This window comes from Harpegnathos saltator, unplaced genomic scaffold, assembly GCF_003227715.2.
Source record: "Harpegnathos saltator strain DR-91 unplaced genomic scaffold, Hsal_v8.6 scaffold182, whole genome shotgun sequence".
In the NCBI taxonomy this organism is placed as follows: Eukaryota; Metazoa; Arthropoda; class Insecta; order Hymenoptera; family Formicidae; genus Harpegnathos; species Harpegnathos saltator.
The window spans coordinates 1,931,050-1,952,990 of record NW_020229964.1 but is presented as its reverse complement, the minus strand read 5'-3'; the positions used below and the strand labels follow the sequence as shown (position 1 = coordinate 1,952,990).

Sequence of the window (21,941 nt, the reverse complement as noted above, 5' to 3'; positions counted from 1 at the left end):
AGTCGCGCTTGCGATGCAAATTGCGACGCATTCGTCGCACGCGAGATCGCGTCGCGGGCGACGCGCAATTTCATAAACCCGCGCATCCCTGGACGCGCGTCGCCCATAAATGCGTGTTCCCGCGGCGAATATCGATCGCCATAATCCTCTCTCGTTCTGCTCCACCGCGCCCGCTCCTCATCGCGCGCTGGCCGCCCCGCGTGCGCTAATCGCCCCCCGCGCGGCACCCACGTAGCGGCGTCGAGCCGGTCAAAGAGAGGAGAGAAGAGGAGAAAACAAGAGAGAAAAAACGCGCAGCTTGACCAATATCCGGTGGCCGGAACGCGAGGAGTGCGTTTGAGAACTCGCCCGACTCGAGCGTGATCCAAGGCATCACGCAATCGTCCGTATCCCCTCTCTCTCTCTCTCTCTCTCTCACTTTCCATCGAGAGAGAGAGAGAGAGAGAGAGAGAGAGAGAGAGAAAGAGAGAGGGAGAGACAACACAAACGACCGCATAGATAGCGGCGCGTTGATTTGTGCGTGCATGGCGCTCCGGCGAATCGATATGGAACACTTCGACGGTGCAAGCGCACGCACAGTGCGTGCGTGTTGCAAGAAGTCGCAGGTGAATCTCGTGAAAAAAGAAAAGAAGAGAGACACAGAGAGGGAGAGAGAGAGAGAGAGAGAGATTCGCGTCCGAGTGTACTTTTGATCCGCGCTTTTGCTGCGCGAGTAGTCTCGACGGGGCAATGAAATGTGAAATGTCCGGGGAGAGTTTCCCCCCTACGTGTTACGCTCCTGCACACGCGCCATCGCACCCGGTCACGTGGGAAAATTGAGTGTCGCGGGTGGAGAAGGCGAGGAGAGAGCGAAAAATACTGACGCTTCGACTGTTCAGCCGCGGCTTCGCCGCGTTGGGAAAAGCTGAATAATCAAAGGCGGGAGAGATCCGTCACGGTCGTACGTGGGTGATGTTACATGCCCTTAAGCGCGCAATTGTTCAGCGCGTGCCACCCGCGCGCGACGACGAGAGTTAAGGTAGGTCAAGGGCGCGTTGCACCGCGCCGGACGAGTCTCCGTCTCTCTTCGATGATCTCGCTTGTGGCTGGTGAGAGGCGAGGATTGCAAGAGACGCGAATTTTGAAGGGTATCGACTGTGGGCGACGGTTCCACTTGAGCCTCGGCGAGATTGCTCGAATTATCGCGCAAATGATCGCAAACTTGCGTAACCGATCGGAATTGAGCTACGAGGGGAATACAAAGCTTAACGCACTCGTGACGAGATGAAAATCGCAGGCTAGCGAGAGAGAGAGAGAGAGAGAGAGAGAGAGAGAGAGAGAGAGAGAGAGAGAGAGAGAGAGAGAGAGAGAGAGAGAGAGCGATTCCCGCTCTGTTCCGATCGGCTCCGAAGCACGTAAAGGCTAAGTAAAGCACGTGAAAGTTCGATCGATCGCGCGCACTCGTCGGGGATGCGTTCTTCGGCACGAAGCAGAAGAAGAGTCGTCACGTCCGGCCGAGAACGGCGCGCGGTTCATCTCCGCCTCGGCTGGCGAACTTGCCAACCGCTACGCTATCGATGTTACAGACGCTTCACCCTGTATAATACTTGATAAGCTCAATACGATATACGGCCGCGTGTCGCGGCCCGAGGAGTCCACGTATACATATCGATACGGCCAGTAGCGGCGCGAGCAGCCGAGCGCCCTTCCCTTCCCCGCCGGCCTTGCCGGCTGATTCTCCAGAACGACTCGCAGGTGTCTTACCTCGGTTGCTGATGCAACTCGCGTGTCATTTGTCTTCGGCGAGCGATTGTCTCCGAGTGATCCGTGTATCTTGAATCTCACGAGCCGCCTCGGAACGGGAACAGGATGACGCGTTAGGAAGTCGTGATCGCGTTATCACCACAACGCGCGTTTGCTTCCGATAGCTGTCTGGCGAGCGAGTTTCAATGTCATCATCACAAAATGAGAGTGTTGAGCATCCTCGGGCTCAACACTCCCGCAACTGCCGATCGATCTATCGCAACGAGACTAAATCAATCTGACGCAACGCTATTATTACATGCAATCACCTAAATATAAGCTATATGTGATAAATAATGTAACGTATGATAAAATCACCAATGTAAGCGACACTGACTCGGGCGACATTGCGTCAGCAACGCGCGCGTGCAACGGCACTAATCCCTTGACAAACCACTTGATGCAGCTCAACCTAAAGTTATGTAAGCTATGCAAGAAACAGGACATTTACATTGCTAAGTATCATAAAACATCGTCAACGGACAGTATTAATGAATTAGCGTATAAATTCTCGGCGTCTCCGAGACGCAGCGTCTAAAGTGACCTACGAAACAAACGACGTCTCCCAGGCGTGTTTGTACGTGTCGAAGGGTTAAAACAGCCCGCGGGAGAACCGCACAAGGCAGGTCTGCCGCATCGACGATACGAAATGACAACGCGCGAAGGGCCCCACGAGCGGTGTGGCCGCGATTGGCGGCCGCCGTGGCGACTTGGCGAGTCGAAGGCACGCGTCTGCGCAGCCGCGGCCGCGCAGCTGCGGCGCGACGCGGCGCGGCGCGGCGAGCCGCGGCAGACGCTCTAGCTTCGCTCACTTTCAGTCGTTCGCAGCAACTCGCAGTCGTCGGCTGCGCAATGGCACCGTTGTTTCGTGCTTGTTCGTCCTGCTGCCGCCGTCGTTTCTGAGCGGTGGGCCGGCCCAACGTTGGACCGTCCGTCGCGCGGTTACCTCGAGTCTCGTCTCGCGTACGCGCGCGCTCACTCTCGCTCTTTCTCCCTCCCTCTCTCTCTCTCTCTCTCTCTCTCTTTCTCGTCGGCCGTTGTTGTCTCCCGGTTCGCGAGGGCCCGTTCAGCCCGGTCCGACGAAAAGCGCCGAGTTTCCGATCGAGTCACGTCCAGTGACGGTTCGGCAACAACAACAACAACACAACACATCTCATCGCAGAGGAGAGAGTAGTGACGACGAGCGCAGCAAGGCGGAGCAGAGGAAGACTCTCTCGCAGCCCCGCGACTCGATCGCGGTGCCGCCCGCGGACGGCCAATCGTCCAGCACCTACCCACCGCTTCAGGAACGCACGGCGACAACGACGAAGGACAACGTGAAGGTAACGCGCTTTGGTCCGTCGACAGATGCTGCTAGGGATTAATCGTTCTGCCGCTGCCGCGGCCCTCGCGGGCGCGCTTTCGCGCTTCCTGGCCGAATTTCGTGGGCAACGCGTTATCGACCGCGCGCGCGCGCGCGCCCTCGGCGTTTCCCAGTGCAAAGTGCAGTGACGACTACTATGATACGATCGGTGTGCCTTGCCGGTTGCGATCGCCGGCGCGGCGGTTCGTCGCTCGAGGACGATACCTGCGATAAGCGATGTCGCGATATCGCGGAATCTGAAGTGCCAGTCGCAACTCGCCGCCGTGGCGGAGGCATCATGGGACTTTGAGCGCTTCCGCTGTCATCCGCGCAGTCACGAAGCCGCGAATTCGTCGGGCCGAGGCGCCTCGACAGTCGACAGCGGCCTCCGCCGACTCCGCGGAATCTGCCGCGCTCCGGATGGACCCGCTCTTCTTCCCGCCCCGGCGAGGATGTCGATCGTTAATGGACGACGCGTGCCGCGCCGCGGCGACATTTTCCAGCGTCACGGCCTGCCCGGCGTGCGTTTCATAACGACCCCGCGGCCCTGGATGGTAATCCTCCGCTGATAAACCCCGCCGGAGGTAGTCAAGGTCATCAGACAGGCGTCTCACGGTGGGCACGACGTACACTGCCGGTCAAAAGTTTGGGCCCGCTTAGCGAGCACAGGCTCTCGCGCTCGTGCGCGAGCTGAAGTGCCGCGAGAGAGAGAGAGAGAGAGAGAGAGAGAGAGAGCGAATCCGCTCGTGCGAGCTGAAGTTGCCGCTCGAACTGTGGGCCGCGATTGGCTGAATTTCGGTAGATTTCACGCTGCGAAGGACACGCCGACTCGCGTTGGCGCAACTCGAGGCGGACTTGACGACTCCGGGGCTCTTCAGCGTTCTGACGTACGCTCGCTTATCGTAGCGAAACACTCCCCGGGCCTCGGCGAATTGACGAAACGCCCGGCCGGAGAATCCCCGCCGAGCGAGTCCGTGTCGTCGACGTCGAGGCCTATCTCGGCGGGGCCGGCCGACGGCGATTGGCGCGCTTCGCTTGCGCCGTTTGGCCGATCGAGCCGACTCGGGCCCCGGGGCCCGGGCCCGAGCCCGGGCCCAGACTGAAGCGCGGGAGGATATCGCGCGACTGCGGCCGCGCGACCGTCTGTTGTTTCTTCCCACTGAGTCAGCGTATCTGCCATTCCGCGCTCAATGAGTGTATGTTTACGCTGAACGAGTGATTTCACGCGGGCCCCGAAGCCAGCCGGCGTGTGACCTCAGCGAGTTTACATCCGGCATCGTCGTCGGGCGACCGAGTGGGGAGAACGCGGCCCGTCGCCGTGTTCGAGGCCCCCCCCATTCCTCCCGCGCGCCGCTTATCGGCGACGCCGGAAATCGGGGTCGTCGCGTCGAAATTACGCCCGCTTTCGACATCGCGAGGGCGGCTTCGCTCGACTCCGCTCGATCGCGAGCATTTTCGCCACTCGGCAGAGACTCGAGCGAACATTGCGGAGCACGTGTGTGTAGCGTGAAGGGGGGCGGGGGGGGGGCAAGAGAGTGTTAGGCAATTTATTTCGCGAGCTTGCGTCACGTTTATGTTGCGCGCTATTAATGCAAACGGACGCCCGCAATATCGCCGCGCGCGCGCACGCGAACGCGACACCACGCGGTGGAGGCTCCGCCATTTTGACCTTACCGAAGGATATCTGGTATCTGTACGGCAGCCGACGGCGCGTGCACGCGTCCGGGGGTTATATAGCGTGTGTTTCGACACACCCGGCGATGGCGATGACGACGACGACGACAGGCGGCTGCGGCGACGGCGGCGGCGGCGGCGACGAACGCAACACTTTACTAATTCCGAGCTCACGATTTCGTCAGATACGCGTTTCATTGAGGGAACGCGGGACGCGAGGTGGGGAAGACCTCGACAGTGCCCTGGCTTTGCGCGCACCTGCCGACTACGTCGCCGACCACCGGCCGACTCGGCTTCGCTGTTCGCGTCGCCGGTCCGAGAGAGACTGAGAGAAAGAGAGAGAAAGAGAGAGTCTCGATTGTGCCGCGACGAATCGACTGGCGAAAAATCGCCTCCCGATTCCGCGGCAGCAAGGCAACGAGCGACTGCGAAAATTACGCCGCGTTTGATTGCGAAGCGTAAAATCACGCGGAAGGTTCAAGTCCTCCTCAGAAGTCTCTTTTCCGATAGCGTTGATTTTCTTTTTTCTTTTTTTGTTTTTTTTTTTTTTTTGTATAAAGGGGAGAATATGCCTCGGGGGAGTCTCTTGGTGCGCGATGTCATTTTAGCGTGAAAAAAGCAGCGACTGTATTGCGCAGTGTCCTCGTTCTGCGCGCAAATCGCCGTCTGCTGTTCTCTCTCTCTCTCTCTTTCTCTCTCTCTCTTTTTCTTTTTTTAACGCGAGGATTTTAGAAGCGTTCTTAAGCGCATTACGTCATGCCGTCATGCGTATCGCCGCCACGAGGATCCGTGATTTTCCACACTTTGTATGCACTTGGTGAACGCCGAAGAGAACGAATCGAGATTGCGTCTCCTCAGACGGCGTAAAGTTCAAAATACAGGAGACATATATAAACAAAGGTGATTGATCAAATCGTAAATAAGCCAAACTAGGCTTGCGCGAGAAGGTTGCTGTTTGATTCAATCATAGAGCCATGAAGAATCTATGATAAGATAACTACATTTGGCGCTGCGCGCTTTGGGGGAAGGGGAGAGTGTATCTAAGAAATGTTAAATATTTATACATTCGGTGGATGCTAACATATTTACTTGTGCCAATTTTTACACCGAGAGAGCCTCTCTCGGACGAGCGAGAAAAGAAATGTTTCCTTGAATATATCTTATCGTGAGAGCAATTGTTTTAACTTGCTTGAGAAGCAAAGAATTTAGATTTCAGTAAATATGTCAGTAGGGCTCATCAAATAAATATCTGTTTGTTCTCTCAACTTTTTTCCCTCGCGCGCGCACACACACACACACACACACACACACACGCGCGCGCGCGCGCGAGGGACGCGTAATATATGTATGCAGACGCCGTCGCGCCGACGACACATTTTGTGGTACACTTGAACAATTTTTATTGCCAGTCGCGTCTCGTTTTTCCTCCGAACACTCCGCGATAGCCGCGGCCAGCCGAAAATCGCCGCCGTCAGGTCGCGATTGCGGAATATCTTCGCCGCTGGGTTATCGCGAAATATCTGGCACAGACGCTTTAATCGCCCGGGGCCCGTTCACCTGCCGATACGGCGCTGACCTCGGCAGTATCGAGAGACATCCGCGTGATCGCAGATAGCGACGTACGTCGCTTTCCGCCTCGGGAAAGCTCCGCGCTGACGGAGAAGCGAACCGCGGCCGTTCTCTCTCTCTCTCTCTCTCTCTCTTTCTTTCTCTCTCTCTCTCTCTCTCTCTCTCGATCATTTCGAACCAGATCGACCTCTGTATCCCGCGAGAGGAAGAGGCAGGCCGACAACGAGAAAAAGAGGGAGAGGAAGGCAGGGAGGAGGAGGGCGCGAAAGATCGCGTTGCACAGCCCTGATCTTTGGAGCTCCGAGGCACGGTTGCGTTGGTGTTGTCGAGTTTTGCGCAAGTGCGTAGATATCGCAATGACGGACGAAGCCGCGAGTATCACCGGTCGGCATCTGCCGCGCGAACGGCGTGTGATTCTCGAACGATGCGACGTACGCGCAAACAGGCCGCACGCGCGATGGGATTTCGATCGAGGGGAGATTATCAGCCGCCGCCGATTAACCAAGCCGCGCAAAAGCGGTGACATTAGGCCTGTTCCGAAGTCGGTTTCGGAAACTTTGCTTTTGGTCATAAGGTTAGCAGGCTTTAAACTTAGGTACGTCCCGTAATTGATCAGCTAATTAATTATCAAGATAATGAGTGATAAAAAATCGATCCATTTCTCTATCTAATATTACAAAATGATGAGCTAAGACCAAATTTGTAAACAGAAATAGTACGTAGCTGTCTAAGCGTGATCAATTAGGGAACGTATCTAGGTTAGTTTAAGGGGTAACATCTGAGTGAACGTCTGAAAACACAGAGTAAGTTTGGGAATTTTTTGTAGTTAAATAATAACGTACATGGAAAATTGGTGGTTGAAGGCCTCTAACGTGCATAACCTTAAACTACACAAGACAATTTTACGTTATTATTTTGCCTCAAGATGGCGTGGCTGAAGCTCTCCAAGTAAAACCACGTTTTTCGAATTGGTTTGCAGCAGAAATTTTAGTAAATTTCATCCGATCGACTCGAAATTTTTACAGTAGCTGCTAAACTAAATTCTCTAGAGAAGTACACACGATTTTTACGATCGGTTTAAAACTTTTGTTACTATAAATATTTTTTCACTGAATTTCTTGGTTAAAACTGAAACTTTTTTCCTAATGTTCACCATTTCTACAAAAATCAATATTTTAACATATACGTGTGTATTTCTCTAGCAAATTTAATATAGATTAACAAAAATTTTACCTTTTTGTCCTTTTTGAATGCGCACGGCATTTCTGTTGCAAGCCGTGGCGGGGATCCATGAGAAAAATGCGGTTTTACTTGGAGAGCTTCAGCGCCGCCATCTTGAGGCAAAATAATAATAAAAAATTGTTTTGTGTAGTTTAAAATATGCACGTTAGAGGCTTTCAAATTTTCCATCTATGTTATTTAACTACAAAAAATTCCCAAACTTACTCTGTATTTTCAGGCGTTCACTCAGATGTTACCCCTTAAGGCTTACGAACTTTGTAGCTGAAACCAAAGTTTCAGAGACTGGTTTCGAAACAGGCCTCGTGCGTTATTGGGAGGTAAATAAAAGATGTTGGTGTCGCGAAAATCACCCGGTGTCTCCTCGCAGCAAGAAAGAAAGAGAGGCTCAGCCGACTCGGTAGCGTATGCGGAAAAATATTCTAAAGCGACAACTAGAAATTTTCTTACATTTAGTTCGTTTGCAGTAACGAAAAATTCTGTTTCGCAAACCGAAGAGCCGTTCGCGTCAACAGCTGCTTCCGATTGAAGGAACTCATATTTTGCGGCTCGAAAATATAGCTGCCGCAGCAGAGTATTCAGCTGCTCTCGCGAGAGGCGTGGAAGCATATCGTATATGTAAAGAGAAACGAAATTTACCGCGACCGAGGAGATTCGTTTGAAGAAGCCGAGTGACGCTGCCAATGACGCGATTTTCATCCCGGCCGCGCAAACGTTTTCCCCCTCGACTTACGCAGGGACGCTCTGTTTATAAACTTGTACCCTTGACGACATTAACGGTCCGGTTCACGTGACCGAATATATTTCTGTGAGACAACAAAAATCCCCTAACAGAGAATTTCTCTCGCGTTGCAACCGAATGTTCAGTCGATTCTTATTTGTCGCAATTGAAATTCAATTGCACCAACTGAATAGTTTCCCGCGTGCGGTGTTAAAAAATGAAGATAACTTATCTTCATTGTTCGAATCGTGGACAAGGAGTGAGTTTTTCAATTCAGCACAAATTCATCGCATTTTTATCGGACGAATGACAATATGGCATCTCCGATAGATGTTCGATGGCATATTTTTAACACGTTGACTGCCACGGAATTTTTCACGATTCCGGTCTAAAGAGCCAATTTGATTTAATCATGTTATATTATTAAAAACTTTAATAATAGTACATAGTAATAATCAAAAAGCTTAAAAAATGTTTTTTTTTTTTTTAAACATTTTTTATTCTCTTTCCTGAGGCCATCTATTCATATTTACACTGTTATGCTACGAGTTTCCTCGTAGCTGTACAAATATGGCAAGTAATGAAGGGACGAGATAACTCGTAGTTAGGCGTCCTGGGCAAGTAAACAACCTACGAGATATCTCGTAGTTGGCAGTCAACGTGTTAAGAACGGTTTGACGAATGGATTCAACTAAAGTCAATAATAAATACGCGATTATGATTGGTAAACAATTAACAATTTAATGCTTATGTGTACATATAATTCTGCAACCCAGATTTTTGCAAATTATACAAAATTAGTATTAGAAATTATAAATAATTTATTTGTTATATACGTATTATTTTTGCATAATATACATTTTTTGTATTTATTATCAGAGTACACTCTCTTGGCACGTAATGACGCTCGAAATCCTAATCGAAAATGTGTTTTACACGTACACATTTAATTAAATAATAAATCTGTATCGCCGTCACTGTGTCGTTAGTTGTTAAAAATGAAGTCTCAAGAGAAAAATCAGAAGAAGAATTAAATTACAATCTAGTAGCGTTTTCGTGTCAGTAATCGCACACGCAAGCATTAACATTTTAGGTTAGGAAGTTATGCCCGCCATGTTCAAGCAGAAATTTCATCAGTCCATCGACGAAACGAGTGGTGGACGGATTCGATGGATATGTGATGAGTTCAGCGTTGCAAATAAGAGCGCATTGATGTCATTCATCGATGAATAAAAGAACGCTTGGCTGCATTCGCGCTTGGATCGTGCGATGGATCAGTGCGGTGAATTAAAAAACATCGCCGCCCCAAGTCCACTTTTGCCGGTTCGACAGCCGAGCGTTCTCTTTCCGCGTAGCGATATCCGCATGAGATTGCGTTGCGATTGCACGCTCGTTGCAAAAAATGCTCCCGACCTCTTTCACCGCGCTATTGTGACCGCAAATGCCGAACACGCCGCTTTCCCCGGCGATGCAAAGTGGCGCGCGGCGGCGTCCACGTGTACACGCGCGCGGATTCTCTCGCGTTTCGTCGAGCGGCGCAATGTACCGCGTGGCGAAAAACGACGGATCTCGGCAAGGTCGCGAGTACGCTCGCGCGGAGATTCGCGTTTCCTGCCTCTCGATGCTCTATCGAGCGAGCATCGATCGGCTGCTCGTTGCGCACGTCCAAGGTCGGCCGTGGCGTGCGTTTCGTCACCGGCAGTTTAATCGGTAAAACGCCCGTCTTCTCGGACTCGACCTCGCCGCTCGTTATCCGTCTCGTGGCGTTAATTATCGGCTCGCTGCCTTCGGTTCCTCCCCGTCGACGCAGGCGTCGCGTGCGTGTGTATGCGCGCGACCCTTTGAGAGGAGAAAAAGAAACACGCCCGCCTCCTCCTCGCTCTCCCCCTCCCCCGCCTCCGCCTCCGCCGCGGCGATTTCAACGAGAATAACGACCGCTAGAATCCAGTTTTTCCGCCGTTGGCATAAATTATCAGCCAACGCTATTATTGCGCTTTTATTTATTGCCGGGCGGCGATAATCGCGGGCCGGCAAGAAAGGCGGCGCTGGCGCCTTTTGCAAACACTCCTTATCGGACGCGAATATCTGGCGCTGGAAATATGCGAGAGGTAATGCCCGCGATCTCGGCGCACCGGGAGACGGAGTTTCGCGTTTCTGACGTAATCGTCCGGCGCGATTACGGCCGCGCCCGGTAAGTTCTCGGTCTCGAATTCGGCGGGCGCCGCGCGCGACATCCCGCGTCACCGCGCGAAAACGCGCGAACGAACGCCGCTTGTGCGCTCCGAGGAGCTTCCCCAAGGACGACGACGCGCCTGCATTTGCATGTCTTCTTGAATCGGCAACGGACGATTATGCGATCGCGAAAATGTGCTGCAGCGCGCTCGCTCGCCTGATCGGGGCGGTCAATTTTGACATTTAACGACGCGACTCTTGTCCGCCGCTTTTTCTGCGCCGCCGCTTTTTTTCTCCCTTTATCTCTGGCCGTCTCTTGCTGTTTCGCTCGTGCCGCAAGCCGCCGACGCGGCGAGCCGTTTCCCTCGAAGATCCGCGCGAACGGCCTCCTCGATGGAAAGTCGATCGAGAAGCCGCCGACGGAACGAGGGGAGAATCACCCGCTCGGAGACCCTCGAGAGAGACTGGCCAAGTTTTGAGTCACGTCGGGATTAATCGGTGGCTGACTCTGCAAGAATATGGCGGGAACCGATGAAGCAAGCTTGTCTCGCTCTTACGCGCAAAGTGAAGATACCGCGGGAATCAGTTTTGCCGAATAAATTTCGCAAACTTTTGCATCTCGGAATATAAGTGTCATGTCGTGGCAACAACAATCATTTTTGTTGTATATATCATATAAAATAAATACACAAATAACCATTAGGTTATTTTGAAATATTTCTTTTTATCGTGTGTTGTAAAATTCTCATGTCAAATAATATTTTGATATCGAACGAATGTCTAAAGTTACTATTAATTTTTTGTACATTTCATATATTAGAATTGCATAAACTTCGGTATAAATTGAATGCCATTAATGTTTAAATAATAATACCGTATATCGCAATTGATATTGCCTTATTTTTCCAGATTAATCTACGCACTGCGATCACGCACACATACATCCTAGACAACGCAAGACGTTCTCAGGATGATCCTAAATATGTCCAGGATGTCCTGGGTTATTCTCAGGATATGAAAATATTCTGAAAGTATCCCCGGATATACTTATCGGACTTGGAAAATTGAATACATTAACAGCTCGATTCCTTTTAGAGTCAAAAGATTCTAAGAAATTAAAATTTAAAAGATTTATCATTTGGATTCTGAAAGATTAAAATTTTAAAGGATGAAAAATTTTATATTTCTAAAAATGAAATTGGATTATTAATGTATTCAACTTGTCAATCCCGATTTAGAATCGAGTCGAGTGTTTCTTTTTTCTTATATTTATAATTTAAACAGAAAAGACAATTCGGAGTCAGCAAATTTAATAAACTATGTTTTTTTTCTTTTTTTTTTAAACACTTAAGAAATATCCATAACATTTCCCATAAGAGTCCTTATGATAGGACATCCTCTGGATGTCTTAAAGGCTAGCATTCAGCTATCATTTTTTCCCGCAGAATCCGCAATATCTTTAGAATTCCTGGAGGATGTCATTATTCTATGTGAGATATGATAACAAATATCTGTCCAAATCTAACCTAACCCACTGCAATGTAATGTTGCGTCATCTAGAAAGAAGCTCTTAAAAAACAGCGACTTGTCTTGTCACACATTTGAGCGATGACAAATATATGTGATTACAGTACGTAAATTTATCCGCAAAAATAGTGTTATGTTATCAGCGATGTACAAGGTGTATCTCAATTGCATCAACAAACTCACCACATCGATTCTACATACAAAGATAAGCAGAAGAATTTTAGTAAATATTTTCTTAGTTTCTGAGATATAGCTGCTGCAATCTTAGTTAAAAACGGTTAATAACACAGTTAAATATTTTTTTATTCGTTAAATTGTATCTTACGAGTAATAAAATAGCTACAGTATAGACACCCAAAGAGAAGATAATACATTTTTGTTTACTTCGCGACAATTTCGCGTTAATATCCAGAAACTGTCAAAGTTGACAGTTATTTTGAAGAAACAGCAACGTTCCTTCACCGTTGTCACCTCCGCAGGATTACGTCTCGAAAGCTCTCGCGGACACGTCTGCGAAGCCTTCTCTTATTATCCCAACATGAAATCTGCCGTACAATTTTGCCAGCAGACTACACCCTGTATAACGGTGTATCTAACCCTATTCAGGCAACTTCTTCAGTCGACGGAAATCCACTCAAGGGCATCAACTTCCGATCGCCCGGCGGAGTACCTCCGCCAAAATTCGCACGTTGAAAGAGCGCCGCGCTGATCTTCCCAGCTCACCCTCCCCGCTCCCTGTCCCCACAGATCGTGCACTTATACCTAGAAAGTGGCGACTACAGGGCGCCGCCATATTCTCGCAAGCGAGACCGGAGTCTCGCCAAGTCTCACTTCACCCGGGGCTCTCTCTATGCTCGCTCAAACGTGAGAGCCCCACGCGCGTTCTCACCGCGGAGCACGCACTTTCGACTCGCACGAGAGCGAGCCGATTGACGGTATATAGACGCGAAAAAGTTGAATGAACGCACAGCGCGCGCGCGCGCGCGTGTTTCTCTCGCGAGCGAGCGCGGCTCTATTTATAGCTTGGATTTCGATTCCGCCGTCACAAGTGCGCTCATACTCGCACTTCCCGTGTGCGCCGACACGTAGCCGAGCGGATTCCGCCGATGGATCTCCTCGGCGAATCGGAGGGCGGCTGCGCATTGTTTTGTAAACACAGGGTACGGATCACTGGCGTGTCATCGACACTTATCGGAGGGGATGGGGGGGAGGGAGGGGCCGGCAAGACACAGCACAAGGAAAGCATGCGAGGAGCGGCGGCGGCGGGAGGAGGGGGAGAGGGGCGAGGCGAGCGTTTTACGATAAAATTACACGCGTGAGTCATGGCGGCGGGAGCGAGAATCGCCCGCCGTCGTCGTCGCTACTATTTCAGGCGATCTCGGATATTACTCGCGGCGGCGGCCCGCCGCGAGCGTTTCCCTTTCGCGAATAATTTGCGAAACGGCGGCGGCGGCGACGGATCCGCCGTCGTTGACGAAACCGTCGCGCGATTTAACCGCTGCGACACGAGACTTCGGCTTCTCCTCGAGTCGCCAATGGCGTCTGCTCTTTGAGCGATCGATGCGGCCGGCCGGTCGTCGCGCCGCGCGTCGTTCCCGCGACTCGCGAGGACTCACGGGATTTTTCTGTCGCGCCCATTGGACGCGTTTTGCTGCGCAATTTCCGCAAATTTTGCATCACACGCGTGCGCGACGCAAATGCGCGCGCGCGCGCGCGCGCCTTTATCTTGTTTTCCGCAACGTCTCGGGAATGTGCGCGGGAGAGGAGGGAGAAGACAGAAAAATGTCACCGATATCGCCGATGAAACGAGTTACGATACACGGGCGATTGCTAATTAACGCAACGCAAACGGCCGGAAATTGACTCAGGGCGACTGGAAACCTGCCTTGCGTCGTCACTGTCACCCAGGCGGTATCCCTGACCTTACGAGATGTCCCCTTCTCATCGCGTCGGGATTGCGCACGAGCGGCGCGGGAGTGTCGAAACACGCCGTCTTTTGAAATTGTCCGTGAATCATATTATATGGAATGGACTTTGCGAACGGAACTATCGTCGCCGCTCGCATGTAACGCGTGGGCGTAATTGTGGTGTAAGCGCGCGCCGCCATGCCTCCTCTGTTATTTTGGCCAGGGCCACCTGTGTGTGCGCGGATTACCTAGAGAGAATATCAAACATTTCTTCTCTCATCCGTAGGAAAGAGAGAGAGAGAGAGAGAGGGCAGGGGGCGCGCCACGGAGTCACGTCGAGCGGCAAGAAACGAGCAACGTTGCTAAAATCGTGTAATCGACTGTATCTTGGTTATAAAAATAACTACACGTAGTTATTTTTTATCTTAAAATCGTCACAACTGTGCGGTATCCTGGTTACAAAGATAACTGTGTGTAGTTATTTTTGTAACCGTCTTAAGATACAAAGATAACTGTGTGTAGTTATTTTTGTAACCGTCTTAAGATTGCAACAGCTGTATCTTGGTTATAAAAATAATTGTGTGTGGTTATTTTTGTCACTAAAATATCTTAAATCTTGCAACAATTATATCTTGTTGTCTTTCGCCCAAACAAGAATAGTCCTTATCATCTCAGCAATGTGTCGACAAGCGCATTGTTACTCTCAGTAATGAGTAGAATTATTTGTGTGTGTTTTACATATACACAAGGTGTCCGGGATCTTTGGGAAATGAAAAATTATGAAGGTTCGAATCGAATCAAAATGAAAAAGGTCACGCATTATTTTGCAAAAACCGCAACAGTTATTAATGTTTGACCACATTTACAAGCTCTTTTAATTGGTTACCCAATCAGAGAAACAATATTTAAAAAAAAATTTGTTAAATATTAAAAAAACGTTCAAAAAACGTTTTTAAAATGTTAAAAATAATTTTAAACGAGTTATTAATGTAAAATAGACATTAAATGAACGTTGAATAAACATTAAATAATATATTTTTTATATAATTATATAATATTTATGTAATATTAATTTATATAATATTTTCTTTATTCATTATTTTAAATAAAGAATTAATGTAAAATATACATTAAATAAACGTTAAATAAATATTTGAAATGGCACAATGGCCGCCATTGTGATTGTAGATTAGGTCATTTCGAACGAAAAAGTCCTTGGCCATGTCGCAAATAAGTAGGCAAATTTTCAAGTTGTTAATTAAAGGAGCCTCTGGAGATGTGGTTATTTTCAGTCATTAGTAACTCGATAACTATTGCGATTTTTACAAAATGGTACTTGACTTTTCCTCTTTGATCTGATCAATCTTCATAATTTTTCGTTTCCAAAAGATCCCGGTCACCCTGTATATAGGATTATTGCCATTAATAACACACTCGCCGCAAAAACAGCTGGCCCTCCGGATTGTAACTTTTTCGCCGTGCGATCGCAGCCGCAAATACTAGCCGCACTTTTCGCTCAATGCACACGCGCCACTTGGCCGCCTGCGGCTGGTGGTGAGCCCGACGTGAGATTGCACGTAATGTACGCCATTTCTCACGCGATAACACGCGCGTATTACCGCACGCAGTGCGGTTCCGCCGGCGGAATGGCGCCGCGCGCGCGCGCGCGCTCGATTAACGGGCGACTTCGCTTCGCAACTTGAACGCGGAACTCGGCCGCAAAGTCTCACCCGCTCCCGTCGGTTCGTGTTGCAGGATCAGCTCCCGAGAGCGACTGACTGACTGGTTACCCACGAAGATCTCTCTCCGTCCAAGGACCCGTCGCAGCCCCGAGCCTGCGAAGAAACGACTCTGCGCGGGCCCGCAAGCACAAGTGATATTTCTAACTATAGTTAACACGTAGAGCTTAGAGAGAGGAGTCAAGGAAAAACCGTCGTGTGAAACCGTCTCGTACCTTATGTATACAAAGAAACACGTATATCTACACAGACACACGTACGCAGCATCCGATGTCGGTGCTCGAGCCGATGATATCCAGTGCTAAGTACAAGTGACGAACGAAGTGTGTTCAACGCGATATTACAGCCGCGAGCCACGGAGGGACGCCAAGGGGACCGTCGGTAGCGTCTGTGTGCGAGCTCCTATATACCGGGTGTACCGTGTGTGCGAGCGCGATAGTGCGACACCTGCGGCGTGCGGAGAACACGAGAGGCGCAACATGAGAGTGGCCAGGCAGCATCCACTGCATCTGCAAGTGCCGCGCGCTAACAATGGCAAGTTCCTGCTCAGTCCCAACAGCAACAGTCAGGACGTTCATCACCATCATCAGCAGCAGCAGCAGCAGCAGCAGCAGTCGTCGCAGCAGCCGGCCAGCGACGAGGCCAACGCGGTGTCGACGGTGGTCTTCCCCAGCTACGAGCCGGTGCCCCATGACCTTCACGGTGGACCGACCGTACTAGGGGATCGATTCCTGCTTCTCGGACCGGCCGAGGGTAGCGCTCTTTATCGTTGCTTGGACGTGCAGAGCGGTCAGCAACTCGTTGCCAAGGTCAGTAGCGAGCTCTCGTTGCGGATCGGCTCAGTTTTTACATGTAGCTAGGAAGCGAAAGATGTTGGCGCCCTTGAGTTTCGCAATCGAGAGAATAGGTAATCGCTTAATCCCCGTTCATTCGCGGATGAAGTATTTTTCGTGAGATAAATGGAAATACGACAGCGCGCGAAGGATGGAAAGTAGAGAACGAAGAAGGACAAGCTGATAATATTACTTCATTGTCTTAAAACTTGCGGGAGAAAGGACAAGAAACATCGGTCACCCGTCAAAATAGAGCATTTGGCTCAAATTTAATTGGCTAAAGTATATTATTAAGAAAAAGGAACCAGAAATCGAAAATTTGTCTTTTTTTTTTTTTTAATTTTAAATGCAACCAATATTTTTGGAACAACAATAATAATTAAAGATTTATTTAATTTAGCTGAATCTAACCTGAACTGTTGTGTAATGCGATCTGGCTATTTACATAAAGTATTTTCACTCTATCTAAACTTCAGTTTTTATGTTTTGTTAGGTTAGGTTAGATTAGATTCAATTAGGTTAAATTAAGCGATACGAGGGATATCACTTGAAGCGAAAATTCTATTTCTTTTCTGGTGAAAAATAAAAAAGAAACTAACAAATAAAAATCATTAAAAAGAAAAAATTAGGTTAGGTTAGGTTTGTTTTAAATTTCTATTCTTTTGGCTGTTTCATTGGCGTTTCATAAGCGTTTCGAAGCAGATTTATCATCGTAACATTTTGTTCAGCTTTTCTGATATTTTCCATCTTTTTTCCATTTTTTGTTTCTCAAATATTGAGTTTTTTCATTTCTTTAGCAGGCGAGTGCTTCCGCGCAAAATTCTTCGAAATTCGACAGATTTGACCGGAGAACAAGCGGGGATTATTCGGAAATCTCATCGAACACTCGTTACAAATAGATTTATCACATCGTGCTCGGAAAGCCGGGAACGCTCGGTGAGACATTCCTTTAATTAACGAAGTTTTCATCTCCACGAGAGATATCCGTATCTTTTCGCTCGGCCGGAACGGCTGAAAAGTCCCGCCGGCCGGACTGCCGATCGAAGGAGCGCGGAGACTTAAACGGGTCTCATTGGAACGGAGGATCAATAAACGCTGAAACGTAACCTCCACGTAACGAGATTGCACGGCGAATAAATAGGCTCTCGCGGTGTTCTCGATGACACGGTATATCGTGCGCGAGTCAGCCTCTTGCTGCGTACAATAATGCGCGCTATCGGCGTGATGGCACACATATATCGACGGCGACGCGCCATTGCACGTGGATGCATCCGCGGCGCACTGCAGCTGCCGCGAGTCCCCATCCGACTGCTGTGCCATTATATAATGGGGCACACGGACGCGCGCGGACGTGTAACGGTCCGCTGATGTTTCGCTTCGATCGGAGCCACGCCGTGTCGTGCGCGCGCGAGAGAGAGAGAGAGAGAGAGAGAGACCCGTTGCGAGATCGTTGCGACGATGTAATAAACGCGCTCGCAAGTCTACGCAACGCATCTAGGCCCCGCGTCCTTCTCGAGGAAGGCTCAATTAATCTTTCACCGGATGACCTGATCGTCCAATTAAGAGAACAAAAAGCGATATCCGCCGGGGATACCTGCTTAACAATTCGTCCGCGAGTCGAAACCGAGAGATATGTGTATGTATAGGGTGTCGGGGAAAGAAGGTTCCACACTAGCAATGTGATGGATCGTGACGATGGTTGAAAGAAAAAGTGTTCGCTGAGACAGCAGCGATCTTGGCTCGACCTTTCGAAAAATCGACTCGAAAACTCCACCTCGAAAAATCAAATCTCTTAGAGTTGTAAACATTTTTTCTTTTCTTTTTATTTTAGTGACGCAAGTCTTTTGTGCGTTTCTATTGATCACGCGCGCTGAGTAAGCGCCAGTATCTTGCCGTGTTATCACTTGGATGTCAGCGAACTCAAGACGCAGCTGACCAGATTCGAAGAAGGAATTTGAGAGCTCGCAATTTGTTAATTCGAGGATGTTGAACGTGTGTAGAAATGGAGAAGGAGAACGTGTAAAACACTTGTCGTGCTTATGCTTATCCTTTGGTCACCGCACGTGACCAATTTGCATTACCAGCATCGAAAGAGGTTTGCTATTGATGAGAAAGATTTATTGTTCGGCCTACGCTTATATTAAGACATGTTTTATTTAATATATCGAGTACAGTCCTCCACCTTGTAAACGTGAAACCCACTTTTGTAACATCCTATACTTACGCACATCGGCCACGGATCGGTCGAGATAAGTCTAACGTTTCAATGTCTCGTGCGCTCTGCTCGAACAAGTAGCTGACTGATAAGAAACCCGGATACCCCGCATTGAGCAATTTTTATCAAACCACGCTCGTATATCTCTCGTATCTTCGGAATTAGAATTTCAAATTTGGTTTCAGAGGTTTCATCAGCGACGCTAGCGCCAGTGAATTCGACGTGCGCGCGTGTGCACATAACCTCTCGGCACGTAATATCCTACTTCCTCGCGCATGATGACGTCGCGTATTATTCTCATTCTTATTTAATAGAGGAAAAGTGATTATATGGCCGTTGTAGGTATTATGGGTACTCTCAACATTTCCGTTATTAAGTAGCAAATTCCAGTTATTGCTTATAGAATCATTTGTTTAGTAGTTGGCCATTAGCGCAGTGACGCTAATATATCAATACGCAATAGCTAGCACTTTTTATAATGCATTTTTACTTTCGAGCCAGGTACATGTTGGCATTTAATCAGACATGGTTCCTCGTTATCTTCAAACTCGAGTATATTATCACGCGAATATATGTACAATTGAGTATTTTGTTTGTTACTTGACAGTTTATACGGCTGTCTTTCAAGTTATGCAAAGTTAAATAAAATAGCGTGACTTTTCGCTAATGTGGCTGATCGTAAGAGTGCTGATAAATATTGTCTTTTTTTCGAGGTTTTTATACCAAAATAATTATTCGACAAGTCGATTCTAATCTGAAGTCCATTGCTATGTTTATATTTGCATTACACTGCTATCTTTCTGGCGGATTATATTTCCTAACAAGTAGGTCAATATCCACGATAAAAATTCGCAGTTATATTCATTATTATTCCTCTTCTAAGAATTTAATTTGAATGAATATACCGGGATCTTTTGGAAAAGAAAAATTGTGAAGATTAATCAAATCAAACTGAGAAGAAAAATCAAGTACCATTTTGCATTCGGGATGCCAGTACAGCTGGCATAAATATTTATTCCGGCAAATCGGAATGTCAGCTGTGTTGGCACGAAGAAGATATAAAGACAGGGAGCAATAAAACTATAAAATGCGACCGACAACATTAAAGATAATAAGAATCCTTTCTTGTAATTTTTCGAGGAATTAGAAATTATATTTATAATTATCGAGTTGGTGAAAGGAAATGTGGAAATTCTCAAGTGCTGCAAAGGGTTAAAGTCCTGAACCTTTGTTTTTTAAGCATTCTGTATAATTTAAGCCACGTTCAAAGTTACACGACGTTTATAAACGGTATTAATTGCAAACCCATAAATAAAATATATTATATATAGGGTGTCCAAGTCGTTTTGGAAACGAAAAATTGTGAAGATTAATCAGATCAAACTGTGAAAAAAGTCAAGTAGCATTTCGCCAAAATCGCAATTCGGTTAAGTTATCGATTAAAAAAGCCTCTAAATGTCATTCATTTTTAGTCATTAATAACTTAACAACTATTGCGATTTTTGCAAAATGGTACTTGATTTTTCTTCTCAATTTCATTTTTCTTCTGATTAATCTTCACAACTTTTTTCTTTTTCTTTTTTTTTTCCAAAAAATCCCGCACATCCTGTATAATTTCGTAACTAAACACTTTGTGGTATTTTAAAACAAAATCAATTTTTTATAGTAGTTTTAGTGGGAGGCCACAATACCACTCCATTTTCTCGCCGACCCATTGAGCAGCGGCCACATTTTTATAAATAATATCCTAAGTAATGAGTATTATGTAAATTTGAGTCTATAATCGATCAAACGACACTGTGACAAACATAATCGCCCAGTTCTCACTTTAAAATATTCATTGTTGACAAAGTTATTGCAACAAAATGTGAATGGAGGATCACAATGCCACCTTCTCCTCTGCACATCGCGCCTTGCGTTCACGTTGATTCACGTTTCCCCGAGGCCTTCGATTTCGGACCGCGCGAAACTCCTCCTCTCCCCGATACGCCATTTGTGTCCCTTCCCAAGAATCGCGAATGAAAGCGTCTCCGAGGAGAGATTAACAAACACCATCGCGCGATACGCCCGTCACGAAACGCGTACGCGCGACGCCGCCGGCTCTTGCCACGTTTTCATTAACATTTTACAATCGCCGCGCGTTATACAATGAGAGTCGCTTACGTCATCGCGCCGCGAACAAATACAAGGCTGTCACTTCGCGGCCCCATCGCCGTCACACGTACACACATCGCACCTCGGCGTTCGTTATTCATAATCGCCTCTAGAACCATGGCCGTTTAATATAATTGACAATCGCGCGAAAGCGTCGCGTGACGCTCGCTTTCGCAAGCCGCGACAACTCCTGATTTCGACGGAGCAGCGGTGGCTAAAGGGAGCAGCGGTGGAAGAAGAACATTATTAGCGACCTGGCGAGAGACGTCTCTCTGTCACAATGGCCGCCGTCGGCGAGCGCGCCGCTCCGGAGTGACGAGAATTCCGCGCTGAGTTTTGAATCGACCTATATAATCGCCGAAATCAAATAATAGGGTCGCGAGAGCGCGAGAGAGAGAGAGAGAGAGAGAGGGGAGGGGACGAGTTTCTCGATTTTTCGGTCGAATACGCTTCTTCTATATCGGGGCCATTGTACAAAAGCGGCAACCGATAGCCGATCGCGGCGGCGGCGGAACGGGGGAGGGGGTGATTTCGTAAAGAACGCACCGGTGCTCTTGTTAAACTAATGGGACTCGAATGTCGAAACGGTGTCGAGTTTCGACACGAGCCCGACGGAGATGAACGCAGCCGAACGGGCAACAAAGTTGCTTGCCCGCCGTCTCTCTCTCTCTCTCTCTCTCTCTCTCTCTCTCTCTCTCTCTCTCTCTCCCTCTCTCTCTCTCTCTCTCTCTCTCTCTCTCTCTCTCTCTCTCTCTCCCTCTCTCTCTCTCTCTCTCTCTCTCTCTCTTTCTCGTCCCTCGGAATCTTCATAACTCGTCGATGTTAATTGGCTCTTTCCTCCTCCCTGCCATCCGTCCGGTTCGCTTATCGCGGATTACATCGTAACCTACACCGGTTTAATTACGGGGCTGTGCTCGCGCGTAATTCCGAATTAACGCGCTCGCGCATTCTCGGCCGATTCGACTTTTATGCAGGCCGAGCCGATCGTTAATTAGCGCGCGATCAGGAAAACTGCCGCTGCCCGCTGCCGGCCGCGATTTTATCGGGCTCAAGCATCGACCCTCGTT

The 21,941-nt window shown here is 48.5% G+C and overlaps 2 protein-coding genes across 7 annotated transcripts in view; one reads left to right on the top strand and one right to left on the bottom strand.

Annotated features, from left to right (window-relative positions):
* Positions 1-6,094, bottom strand: part of LOC105182403 (probable RNA methyltransferase CG11342) — a 48,484-nt gene extending 42,390 nt beyond the window's left edge. For 2 of the 3 annotated variants that reach the window (XM_011139826.3, XM_025297699.1), the window contains exon 1: positions 1,744-2,454. Coding sequence is in view for 1 of the 3 variants with exons in the window: in XM_025297699.1 (XP_025153484.1) it covers positions 1,744-1,772 (29 nt within the window). In the remaining 2 variants the exon portion in view is untranslated. Of the gene's footprint in view, positions 1-1,743; positions 2,455-4,798 lie in introns of those variants that run through there. The other variant, XM_025297701.1, reaches the window with a different exon arrangement.
* trbl (tribbles pseudokinase 2) overlaps positions 1-21,941 on the top strand; it is a 45,300-nt gene that overhangs the window by 7,126 nt on the left and 16,233 nt on the right. The window contains exons 1-2 of one of the 4 annotated variants that reach the window (XM_011139760.2): positions 2,574-3,104; positions 15,689-16,481. In XM_011139760.2, coding sequence (XP_011138062.1) covers positions 16,152-16,481 — 330 coding nt within the window. In that variant the 5' untranslated portion in view covers positions 2,574-3,104; positions 15,689-16,151. The other 3 variants (XM_011139796.3, XM_025297698.1, XM_025297697.1) reach the window with 3 other exon arrangements.